The sequence below is a fragment of the Solanum dulcamara genome, chromosome 4 (genome assembly GCF_947179165.1).
Source record: "Solanum dulcamara chromosome 4, daSolDulc1.2, whole genome shotgun sequence".
Lineage (NCBI taxonomy): Eukaryota > Viridiplantae > Streptophyta > Magnoliopsida > Solanales > Solanaceae > Solanum > Solanum dulcamara.
In genome coordinates, this window is record NC_077240.1 from 13,356,949 (window position 1) to 13,370,649 (window position 13,701).

A 13,701-nucleotide genomic window follows, 5' to 3' on the forward strand; every position below is an offset into this window, starting at 1 on the left:
TTATCTAAAATTATATAAAAAGTACTATAAATTACAATAATTAATAACATAAAATATTTACAAATTATAAAAAAAAAAAAAAAAATTCTCCAAATTTAATTTGAGTCACATAAATTAAAATAAAGTGAATAACATACATTTGGCCCCGTATTAGCACAGGCTCCAATGTCTAGTAGTTATATAAAGAGAAGCCCTATAAATTTGGAAACTATGAAAACCCTTGATCCTAATAAACAAACTGTGTGGTCCCAATCGTGATCAACCAGGATGGGTCGAGGATTGGGCCATGGTTCCATCAACCCTAAACACTTGTTCCATCACTTTCCATCTTACTGTTTTGCAGTATTTCATGTCCTATTTTTTAATGTGACATCGTTTAATTTTGGTACGGTATTTAAAAAAAAATTAAATTTTTTGATTTATAATAATTTTTTATATTTATTTGATTATAAATCATAAGATAATTTTAAAAGAAAATTATTTTTAATTATAATAAAATAATATTTTTTTAAAACGGTCTGAAAAGAAAAGAATATCAAGAGTTACTTCTTTCTACTTTTCAATATGGACCATTATTGCAATGTGATAGTGTTAAGTCACGTGTTACACATTGATACCTACTCCTCAGAGGCTTGGACTATTTCGAATTGTTTGGCAGAAGGTATTAGAAAATAATTTTGTATTGTCAATCTATGTGTAATTGATACAAGTTTTTATGCATGGTAAACCAATGATATGGAGTACTATAAGTTAGAAAAATGATGTTAGTATCTCAAAAAATAAATTATTGCCTCGATTGATTCCTTAAATAATATTCCTTCGGTTTCATTTTAATTGTCAGAAAAAGGTCTTGTAATACCATTAAGAAAATTTAATAAGGGATGCAATTTGACTAATATAATCTTACTATAAATCTTCTTCAATCATTATGGCAATTAGTCTTAATTAATGGATTACTAAATTTATACATTAAATATCATTGATTGATATGTTATGTATTGAATGATAGATAAGGAATATCAAAAGTTTAACAAAAAGTAGTCTTGTAACTTTAAAATGACCTTTTTGAAAACTATAGTAATAGAGTAAAGTTGTAGTAATAATTTTTTTCATATTTCAAAATGACTTAACAGAGTTAGAAAAAAGTGACTAATTATTTCTTAATAGTTTAAATTAACAACTAATTGGGGATAATGATTTTTAGTATACCTAACAATTAAAATAGGACGGGAGGGGTATTTGATAGGCTCATTATATCAAATATATGTACATATCAGTTTTTTGAGCAAAATCACAATTGACATAAATTCTAGCCCAATATGAGTAAACGTTATATGCTCTTTAAATAGCATTGAGTGGCTATAAAATTTCTTTTGATCTAACTTTAACCTTTTGACAATTGACTAACATTCTTTATTGTCATTAAGCCCTAATTATTAGCCCTTTATTGTCTTGACTTCATGTCATTTGAAGGCTTGGAGTTTTTCAACCCTTTCCCATATTGTGATCGGGACAAAATCATTTTCTCCTAAGTTAAAAAATCAAACTCCCTTCAACTTTTAATAATAATTATTTTTTTCTTTTTATCCTAATTAATTTTTCAAAATGCCTATTTTATTTTTTGTATTATTAATCTTTGTCCTTTTTTTTGTTTACTTCTTTAAAATCGTGATTTTTTTTTTATTCTAGGTAACAAATTTTCTATTAAAAACAAAATTATTTTTTCTATTCGAAAAAACTAAATTAAAAAAATTCTAATTGAATATATAAATTATTGACATTCTATAATGCAATAAATGAGTAGAGTAAAGAGTGATTATTGTAATAATAATCAAAACTCTAATGTATACTATTTATCTTTCTTAATCTAAGTATTTATAGATTTTTATTTAAGCACATTAAAATTATAAGTAGAACAATTTTTTATCCGTTTGTAATTAAAATTTATGTTATTATTTATGATTATTATTTTAATATTACACGCATTTATATATATATATATATATATATATATATATATATATATATATATATATATATATATATAAATGCATGTTTCAATTCTCTCTTATTCTTAAATGTCTGAATAGATAAATAATTTTTGTTTGTCAATAATGAAGTATTTTTTAAATTAAAAAATAAAAATTATTTACAATACAAATAGATAATATTTTAATTTTTTTATAGGATATAAATTTGTTTTTATTAATATTTTTGTCTTTTTTTTGAAATATATTTAAAAGTTATTATATTATCTATTATTTTTATTTGTATAAATAGTTGATGAAAGATAGAAAATTAAGAGCAAAATAGACATTTCATGGGATAAGAGGGGGAAATGATTATTATTGAAAGTTAGAGGAAATTTGATTTTTAAACCAAACTTTGGGGGGAAATAATTTTGACCCTATTGTGATCTAATATGTAGATTCTCTAATCCAAGGGTTGATGAATGAAAAAGACAGAAAAAAGAGATCAATCCAAATTCCCTTTCTTCCATATTATTATGCTGGGTTTTATATCAAAATGAATTTTTGTCAGTTTTTGTGTTTCTAGTTTTATATTAGAAAAGCTTGTTGAATTCTGGTGATATATCTATACTGGTGAAATATTTTTAAGGATAGTGTTTTTGACATACCTCAAGCTACAAGAATTGTCTCCCCAAGATTTTTGTGATAAAGTATTTTCTATAAGATTTCCAATACTATTTCTATTCTAAATACACCTCTATTCAGTGCTATTTTTATTTTTATACACCATATTCATTTAATACAACAAATCAAGTAATTAATTAAAAAACAATTTCAACGTAACTAATATGATACACATTATTCAATATCACTCGCTACCAAATAACATTTGGTATAATGGGTAGCACTTGCTAAGAAGACCCTTTTTTTTTACCCCCTCCCTTGAAGCTCTCCTCTCCTTATGCTTCTTTGAGAAGTAGAAAATTTTCATATTGCTTTTTCTTTCTCTATAATTTTATGTCTAATTTCTCATTTAAAAGTATTTATTAAGTATATTTAATAGTAGCATGCTTGCTTGTTAACTTATCTTGATGAAATATATTTTCAATAACTGTTGGTTAGCCAATTTTGTGAGTCAAATTAGATAGGTACAGGGATCGTTTCGATAGGACAAGGAATAATCAAATACATTATAATTCTTGAGATACAGTCTTTTTCTCCACCAAATAAAAAAACAATCATAAGAGTCCGTTTCATAGTTTTCCTCTAGCAGGGTTCAGAGATATTACTTTTGATCTTGGTTGTTGGAATTTACTTTATTATATTTATTTATTTATTCATTAATTAAAGGCAACGACCCCATTCTCTATGTGAATCACGATTCACGACAAAAAAAAATAACATGCATTCAAGTGTGTGTTTATTGTGTTCCGTCGGTTCTGTTCAATTTATAAATTTTGATTTTTGATTTGTGGAAATGTTAATCCAAATTAAACTAAAATAAATTTGATTCGATTCGGTTCGATTTTCACAAATTCGATTCGGTTTATTTTGGTTCAATTTTCAGTTAGTGAAATTAGTTAGAACAAATTCACCTTCTTCATTCCTTCATATGATTTTTTTGAAAAATATATCCCTGATAATATTTTTCAATCACAAAGATAAGAATGTAACACACACGCATAATTAATGTTCACACAAGGAAAAAAAGTAAAATAGACACAAGCAAAAACAAATTTTGTTCAAAAAATATATAAAGAGATCTAGTGAATTGCAATGAAAATATATATAAAAAGATTCAGTGCACACGCAAGCCTCCTACAGGCTATAACCTGTAGCTTTAGGCAACATGATTTAGCCCTTTACTGTGGAGAGTATATAAATAAATTTTGATTTGTCGATTAATCGAATTAAAATAGCTAAAAATCGAAAATCGAATCGAATAACTGAATTTTTAGAATTTAAAATTGAACCAAACCGAAAAATCGAATCGAAATTAAAAAAAGATTGGGTTCAATGATTTCTCAAAAATTGATAGAATCTTTCTGTATCGAATTGATTTTTAGATTTTTTAAAAAGATAATTCAAGGATTTTAATATAAATTTATAACCCTATCAAATAATTAGAGTATTTTTTTTATTTTATAATAAATATAAAAAAAATCCAAACTAAATCATACTTTTTCCATCTTGTAGCACTCTTTTTTAATTCATTCCCACAAAAAAATGTAAATCACATTTTTTTTTTAAAAATAATTCTTAAACTAGTATATATATATTGTGTGCACGAGAGAAATACGAAGAGAAAAGCGCGTGCTAACACGGATATTAAAAATGTAAATCACAAATAAACAAACTTAAAATATTTAAATATAAAAAATTTAATTAAATCTCTAAATTGTATTTATATCACATAAATTAAAATAACAAAATAATATAGATTAAACTTGTGCTACCACGGACTCCTATATCTATTATTTAAAGAGAAGGAGAGAGAATATAATATATATATATATATATATATATAATAGGGATGAGAGGGAATAAATTAGAAGATATATATATATATATATTATAAGTTGTGCATGCGAGAAACACGAGAAGCAAAAAGCTTTCGTTTTCGGTGTCATACAAATCCTTCATTCTTCGTTTCCTGTTAAAAATGGCGGAAGAATTAGAAACTGTGCTGATTAATAAGAAAAATTACTACGAGAATTGTCCGGGTTGTAAAGTGGATCTACACAAAGCGGGTCAAACGGGTTTACCCATTAAAGAGCTCTTCACTGTATGGGTTGTCATGCTTAGCGGAGGTAATTAATCAAATACCCATCAATTTCATCTTTTCCGGCGAATTCTTAGGAACAAAAATCCCCAAACTCTCTTCCGTTCCGTATACGGCGTTTTTAGTTTTTACGTTAAGTTGGAAATAAATAATTTTCTTATTATACGAAATATAAGCTATAGTTTAATATTTTATCCTTATTTAATAAATGTAAACTTATTTTTCCTCTTAATTATAGTACAAAACAATTGTCAATTTTCGTTTTGAATTACCGAAGTAACAGCTACTTTGGGATGATTTTTTTGAGCTAAAACTTTAGTGAAAATGGATCGGATGGAGTAACTAAGAAGGTATTAATTTATTTTTTCAAATTCGCCATTATTTAGATAAGTAGGTTTGTATGTACTGTACTGTTTTTTAATCAATTTTGGGTGTGTTTCTTATTTATTTTATAATTTTTATACCATGTATGTAGGAAAAAATAATACAGTTCCCAAGAGCATTTATATTGGATGAGACTTATTTTTTTCCTTTTAGTTTTGATAACCGTGATATCCGGGCTATAAGGGGTCGTTTGGTGTAGTGGATAAATGAAGATAGTCTTGGAATAAATTTTTAATATCCTTCAATTGTTTGTTTGGTTATACTAGGTAAATGACAAAAATATCACTTTAAACTCTTTTTATACATCATTTTTCACATTCATAAAGGGTATTTTTGTAAACAAATAATTTATTCTTAAAATTTATAAATGTATATTATTTTGAATGCAACAAACTAAACACTCAATAAAAAATAATCTCATCACAATTTATCCCATCATAACTTATCCCATCATAACTAATCTCATCATAATTTGTATTCAAACCAAACCATCTCTTAAGATATATGTCTATCTTCCACCCACAATAGGTACCAAAAATCACCTACTATTTTTGTAGTTGTTAAAATTTGAATCTTAGGTCACTTCATTAATAACTAGAACGTACCCTTAAATACAATAGAGTCGGATACTTAAAAAATAGTGCATTTTCAAAAAAAGTTTTGCCTTCTCATGTATGATTCTTTTTAGGGAGAGTTCAACAATGATTATAGAGGGGTACAGCTCTGAAAAGGCCTCTTTATATTTCAAAATTGTGGGACTAGAACCATTTTAAAACCAGTTTGCCAGCCCTAGTAACAACGGATAATAATCAAATAAGATGCTTAAACAATTGTTTGAAGACAAAAATCTTAAGGTAGAGAAGAATTTGAGACTGAGATTGATCTTCATTAGTTTATTTGGGATGTTGATTTGAGATAGGTTAACTTGTGCATAAGCCAAATCAACACATCATCAAAGTCATTCTTGCCCAAACCCATTTAAATTTAGGCGGATTGAGCGGGTTACATGAGTTTGAGTTTGTTTTGCCACCTCTTCACTTAATGTAGTTTATGAAGTGCAAATAGTCTCATCAAATATTGATGCTTATATTATACGAGAAAAATATGAAGATTGACAATAATAACAACATATCTACTAAAATTCCACAAGTAGGATCTGGGGAGGGTAGAGTGCGTATACGCAGACCATACTTCTACCTCGTGGAGGTAAGGAGACTCTTTTTGGAGGATCCTCGAATAACAAAAAAGGGAAAACGACAGCGGAGAAACAAAGCAACTAATAAGGAAACAGTAACAACAACAAAATAATGTAATAACCTAAACACAATCATCAATAAATGATGGTGGAATCACAAGCAAGTCACAATAAGAAAACAGCTAAACCCCTCGAAAATATGAAGATCAAGATCACTAATATCATGAAAGAATTTCTGTCTATTTTGATGGTGTTTGCCACTAATATTCAGCTGTACCTTGGAAGCTCTTGTGTAAAGCCTATATCTTTTCAAAAAAAATCTTTTTATAACCATGATGTCCAAGACAAATTGCCTGCAACTCGACTAATTTTATAAAGTATCTGCTAACTTCCATGAGCATAGGTATCATATAACTTTGTCCACCAAGACGTAGGCAAGTGGAAAGAAATCACTAAAGTGTTTTTGTCCATATTACCTTTTCAAAGTTTTTCATTGTACCCAAAAAATCTGGGTTAGCTTCTTGGAGCTTTTCTTTGTATGTCTAAGCATAAGTTAGATAGTTATTGCTACAAGCCTTTTCAGATGATCCTTCTTTTGATGTTCAGACTGATATTTTTTTTCATTTTTTTTTCATGGGATTCAACTCTTCAGCACTTCCAATATCATCTCTCTTTCCATTTATTTATTTCATGGTAAGATCACTCAACTCTTTGATCTGTCTTTTAAATTCAAGTTTCCCAAAATACACATGATTAAGTGAGATTTCGACATTTTTATTTGATTGGTAAAAGTGGAGTAAATCTACTCAATCATAGAGAATTGTGTGAGCTTTTCGTTGCATCCGGTATTTTTGTTTTGTTCCAACAGTGTGATGAAGAATAGATCCGAGAAAGAGACTTTCATTTCCAGTCTCCTATTTCTTTTTTTTATTGAATTTCGGATTTTCTAAAAGGAAAAATAGTAGATTATCCCTTTTTCTAACAGATAAAAGAAGAAAAAAATCAATATTAGATCGAACTGTCTTTTTTCCTTCGATTCGTGGAAAGATATACTCTGGGGTTTTAGATTGATTTATATGAAGTATGAAGGAAAGGGATCGCTTGGTCCTTGAACAGTTCTTTCAAAACAAAGGATTGATTGAATTTTCATCATAGAGAATTTCATGCTATATTACGACAATTCATTACCTCCTAATTTTTGCCTCATGTACAGATAAGGGACTTTCACATTGCAAAGAGACAGGAAGATATTAGTACATATGCAGGTTATATAGGTAAGCTTATATCATGCCATAATTTGTATGTTTATATATAATCATATAGAGGTCTGTCAAAAAAATGCTTATCCATTTCCTGAAAATACTGAAGGTTCTTCATTTATGCTTGGAAGAGCTTTGACATCTGTCTTTTGGGGAACAGTGGCTGATCGATATGGACGAAAACCAGTTATAGTTTTCGGCACTTTTGTAGTGTACGACTAATCTTTATTGCAAATGTTCTCTTTTTGATTTTACTCACTTAAATGTCAACAAGTTTATACCTTTTGCTTCAATTGTGCTTCTTTAGGGTTGTTTTCAATACTCTCTTTGGTCTTAGTGTCAACTTTTGGATGGCTCTCATTACACGATTTCTTCTCGGTTTCTTAAATGGTTTGATGGGACCAATAAGGGTATGCTATCGGTTTAATTTCATCTTACAATTCAGAACTGCATCCTCAACTATTCTACTAAGATACTTCCCTTCCATTCTTAGGCATATTCTGTGGAAATTTTTCGTGAAGAATATCAAGCAATGGGAATGTCTACGGTAATGTGCCCTTAGTTTTCAGTTATGCAAATGATTTCTGACAAATGAGAATACTGTAACAATTTTAGAGTGAAAAATAAGAGTATTGTAATAATTTTAGAGTGACAAAAGAAATGGCAAGAATGCATTTTTGAATGACCATTTAGACAATGGATGTTAGGGAATTTATTTTATTTTTGTTATGTTTTTGTATTGTTTCAGATTAGTAGTGCATGGGGCATTGGATTGATTATTGGCCCAGCTATAGGAGGCTTCCTTGCTCAGGTATTTTCCTTTTCTTTTTGTATTCCTTTTTATTAGCTATAAAATCTGATTATTTAATCGTTTTAACAGAAATTTCAAAGCCTTAAATCCGTAATGTTTCTACTTATAAGTTTCTCAGCAAATCTTAGCAAGAGAATTGAGGAACATTTTGAGAAAATTTCCGTTAGCATATATTCTCTAAATGTCTTCTTTTACCTATAAGCCTGCAGAGAAATATCCGGCTACATTCTCAAAGGATTCTATATTTGGGAGGTATTCTGCCTTCTTTCTTTTCATAATTGTGCATCTTCTTCTGCTGCTTGAATTGCTCCTCAACTCCAACGTATGATCTTTTTCTGCAGATTTCCCTACTTCTTGCCTTGCTTGTGCATATCACTGTTTTCCTTGGTCGTGGGTATTGCTTCATTTTGGCTGCCGGTAAATCGATATGATTATGTTGATGACTTCTGGGTCTATGGCACATGTTGTTTATGTCAAATCTTGCTTGCAGTCATACAATTAGTATTTCGCCTATGGAGAAAACTTGAAATTCACATAAACTTTTGATGGACAATCATTATATATTATTTCAGATACCCATATTACTTTAATTTCGAATGTTGCTGAGAATGAGAATCGTCTAGCCATCATTGGACATTTAATATTTAGAGTTGTTTTTGAGCTTCCGTACATTCGTGAGGCGGGTGGGAAAGGGCTTGTTCTAGTTGAAGTTCTAGTTCTGATTTAAACTTACCCCTAGACATATCGAGGTTTGTCGTAGTTTCTTTTTCTTGTTGGTTTGAGAGCCTCCAACATGTTGAAAGAGACCAAACTAAGGCTTAACTGGTGAAGTAGAGGGTTGAGTCGGTAGTTACTTTTTCCGCCTCTACATATGTGGCGTGTGTTGTATAGGATAAGGAGTTGTGGTAATAAGGTGTATCTCTGGTGTTTCGGTGATGAGAAAACTCTTTAAATATAATGGACTAATTTCTTCATCTTACCTACAATATATAGATTTCTGAATTTCTTGAGTGCCGTGCGTCTTCATTTCTATTTTCATGTAGTATTCATCTGTAAAGCTCATGGATTGCAGGAAACATTACACAATCATGATACAAGAGTGCCGCCTCAAAGTTCATACAAGGCTCTGGAGGCTGCATCTGATACGAAAGAAGGAAATGAATCAACCCCCCCAAAGAGCCTTTTCAAGAACTGGCCATTGATGTCGGCTATCATCTTGTACTGTATCTTCGCTCTTCATGATATGGCTTACTCAGAGGTATATCATATTTCTAACCCAAATATAGTTACTGTAGGTGTAGGATACAATCACATCATGATTATGTAGGCATCTTCTACTATAAAAAAGATAAAGTAATGCATATTTCTGGTATGATATCTGTTGGTTGCATGTTGTCATGCGATGACTTCATTGGTAACACAATTTGTTATATGCTGATATGTGCGGAATTCCTTTCTTTCGCATGGTAAACTAAGAAAGTAAATGGTTCCTCTCTTCGACAGTAAAAGGAATGTCTGTTATACAACTCTGAAGCTCTGTCCTCTGCGTAGAAAGCCTAGGCTCATTGGCTATTGGAGACTGAATAAACATTTTACTTACTCTCATCTTCCCAAAATCTATATGTTTCTGCAGATCTTCTCATTATGGGCTGAGACCCCCAGAAATTTTGGAGGCTTAAGTTATTCAACTGTTGATGTTGGTGAAGTACTGTCGATCTCAGGTACATGTAAATTCTTTTGCAAGATAAATGGACCTTGCTTGCCATCCTTTTTCCAACTTATCTCTTTGCTTCTTATTTTTCTTTCTCCATCTGATGTGATTAGGAAGAAACACATGCTGTACTCACGTAGTTAAAATTACCACCTGTTACGAAATAAGGTGTTTTAATCTATAATATTAAACTTACGATCCGTCCAAAATCAAACTTAATTAATGTAAGAATAAAGGAGGTGCAGAATGTGATGTATGAAGCCATAAACTATGAATTTTAAAAACAAACAAAATAATGCGAATAGTCTCTGTTGTTTTACTAAAATCTGGCACACAGGCTAATGTAGTCAATGGTTATTGCCTTCGAGTCTCAGTCCCACATTCAGCCCTATAGATTTTGCAACTGCTAGAATTATTTGTTTGTGCATCAAACTTTAAAATAAAGGAATTTGCGTTATGTCTTGCACCAAAGTAACGTCTGATCCCAAATGTGTCTAAAGTACATAGATTATTAAGAATTCAGAAGCACTCCTACTAATTTTTCAGGTTTATGACTACTTTTTTCTAATTATTTATGGTTCCATCTAGTGAAGTTCTATGACAGTTCAGAATAACTTGTTAGTTCCCCTCTCTGTTTATGCCTCCTGTTGGAAGATTTTTTGATATCAATGTCTTTCACTTAAAATAATTCATAGTTATCAGCTATTTTTGCTAATATCTTTCTTGAATGGTATTTGATTATCTATTCATTTTCGCTCTTGAAAAGCGTACTAGATCACAATTATGATGACATACTATACCATTCTCTAGAAGGTCAAGCAGAATTCTGGATTTTAGATTGGTAATCAATAGAAGAATTAGCTCAGGCAGAAAGTTTCTGAATTGTCTGCTGTCTCGTTTGACAGAGACAGATTTACATCTAATACGTTTCATTTCATATAGTAATCAGATACTGCATACTGAAATCATTGTGGCATTTCAGGATGTGGCCTTCTAGTCTTTCAACTAACTCTGTATCCATTGGTTGAGAAGTATTTTGGTCCTATTGTCATTGCTCGAGTTGCAGGAGTAAGCACTTCACTTGTAAAATATGTTAAACTCCTGATGAGTTCTCTCCAGACTTCCAGAAAATCTATAAGTTACTTAAAATTCCGTGATGTGATCAGGTTTTGTCAATTCCCTTGTTGGCATGTTACCCTTATATTGCTATGCTCTCTGGGACTGCCCTCTCTGTGGCGATAAATTTTGCATCCTTGTTGAAGAATGCTTTATCTGTAAGTGCTTTTTCTGGTTTCTGTACTTTTTCTTACCAGTCGATCTATTCTTCCTACCAACTATCTTTGTGCACATACAACGTGCAAGACCAATACCTAGATGATGAATGTGCAAGACCTCTCCTTTAAGCAATCTCTCTCCATCACGAAAAGATATGTTAGCTAATAAGAGGCCGTTGTTAGAAAATGAACTATATTCTACATACGAATATTGAAATTTATGATCTCAAATTCTGACATTTGACTTCAAATTGCCTCCAGATCTGTATCATAACAGGGACGATGATATTGCAAAACAAAGCAGTGGTAAATTCTTGTTTGCTCTCTCATTAAAAGCCATATCTTGTAATTGTCAATTGAGAAGCATTATATCACATGCTTCACGTGGTCGTGGTGTGATATCTAATAATTTATAACCACAGGACCAGCGACAACGTGGTGCTGCTAATGGACTAGCCATGACATCTCAGTCATTTTCCAAAGCTATCGGTCCAGCAGGGGCAGGACTACTGTGAGTTCACTTGTTTTATACTAACTCTTATCATTCAAAATAATTTGTTATTTTGAACAGATAGAAAGTCTGTTTCGTCAAGGCTTATGAGATTTCACTAAAAATAATTTGTTATTTTGAACCTTGCAGATTACTTTGTTTTTTCTTTAGAAATAGGAACCCGAATCTCTTTTCTTACAGCTAGCTAAAACTGTCGTCTTTTTCTTGATTTGTGTAGCTTTTCTTGGGCACAAAAAAGGCTTGACGCTTCCATTCTTCCAGGTACAGTTAAACCCTTACCATAGCACATACATTGCATCTGCCTATGCTCTCTCCGATCTTTATATATGTTCGTGTTCAACTCGATCGAATGCAGGTGCTCAAATGGTATACTTTGTGCTGAATGTGATTGAGGCAATTGGTGTGTTGCTGACATTCAAACCATTCCTAGTTGAAACACAAAATACTAATTAATCAGAGGAGACCTTATGCTCTTTTTCATTAATTAGCTCTCTTGAATATTTCATTTTTTTCTGCTGGCAATGATTTTGAGACGAGGTTATTTTTTTATGTTTGTGTGGGATGTGGAATTTCATTCATACACAGAGTTCTAATGTAGTACATCAATGAAAGGAAAATTTACATATTTGAAAACTTATAGGCATTTTGTACTCGGAGCATACACTAAGAAATATTGCTAGGAAATAGGCATATTAATGAACTATGATGTATATATTTCAAGAATGATGTATATATAGGATAATAATGGCACTATCCAACTTCAAATCAACTGAATGCTTAATATTATACATAGCATATACATTTTTCTTAGACAAATCTCAAACACAAGCCAAGAGGTATAACATCTTTTATTTAAATCTCTGCAATACTAATTACCTATGTGATTAATGTTGCTGTTCCAAACATTTTGCGATATATTATAAATGTATTATTTATAAGGGAATACCAAAATTATATGAAATGCATCTGAGGATGCGACTTAATAAAGCCTGAAGAAAAATAAATAAAGGGAATTCGCATGTGTAAAATGACAACTTGTCTCGTTAAAAAAAAAACATACTACATAATATATTTAAAATAACTCATTTTTAGCCAAATAAATCAGGTAGTTATCAATAAGAATAAATTTGTTAAATAATTATTTTATTATTTAATTCTCATATTATAATTTCATCGTTATAATATACTTGTTCAACCACCAAACGAACCTTATATACAGAAAGTCATTCACAAGGGTATGTTTGGTAGGAACGTAACGAAAATATTTTCTTATAAGATAATTTTTTAGAAAATAAGTAAATTGCTTATTTATCTTCTGACATTTGGTAAGTAAATAAAAATATATTATCCCATGAATATTATATATAATCTAATAGAAATACTATCGAAGATCAAGGATTGTAGGGGTGGAATGACCAAAGGATGAGGGTTGGGACTTGGGAGGCGATGGTTGGATGGGAGAAGAACATGAATTTAGAATGTTTTCTATCTCATTAGGAAAGTTATTTTTTTCATTTTCCATGAACTTGTTCTTTTAGAAATATGTTTCAAAATTTTGAACCAACCAAATATTTTGAACTACACCAAAACATGAGCCACCTTGAGTTCAGAGGGTTCATTGAATCTCCTTCGGTGGAAAATTATGCTATTTATATATGATTAAAGTAATTTTTATGTACGCATATATAGTAAATGTCAAATTTCGTTCGACTAATTTATGTATTTACTCTCCAAATTTTAAATTTTCCTAATGAAAATTTTGACTCCGACGTTGAAAAATACACCATCAAGAATTCCGTTTCAT

At 30.3% G+C, this 13,701-nt stretch overlaps 1 protein-coding gene across 2 annotated transcripts; it reads left to right on the forward strand.

Annotated features, from left to right (window-relative positions):
* The first annotated feature begins 4,539 nt into the window (after positions 1-4,539).
* Positions 4,540-12,534, forward strand: LOC129886381 (protein ZINC INDUCED FACILITATOR-LIKE 1-like). 2 transcript variants are annotated; one of them, XM_055961047.1, is made up of 17 exons: positions 4,540-4,780; positions 6,984-7,024; positions 7,545-7,605; positions 7,700-7,802; positions 7,898-8,000; positions 8,084-8,137; positions 8,339-8,401; positions 8,604-8,653; positions 8,743-8,818; positions 9,474-9,659; positions 10,035-10,122; positions 11,095-11,180; positions 11,279-11,386; positions 11,648-11,692; positions 11,809-11,897; positions 12,115-12,158; positions 12,253-12,534. In XM_055961047.1, the coding sequence occupies exons 1-17, from the start codon at positions 4,633-4,635 to the stop codon at positions 12,348-12,350; spliced, it is 1,443 nt and encodes a 480-aa protein (XP_055817022.1). In that variant the 5' UTR covers positions 4,540-4,632; the 3' UTR covers positions 12,351-12,534. The 2 variants fall into 2 exon arrangements, with proteins under 2 accessions (XP_055817022.1, XP_055817023.1); XM_055961048.1 differs by lacking the exon at positions 6,984-7,024 and having other exon boundaries at positions 4,669-4,780.
* The last annotated feature ends 1,167 nt before the right edge of the window (positions 12,535-13,701 follow it).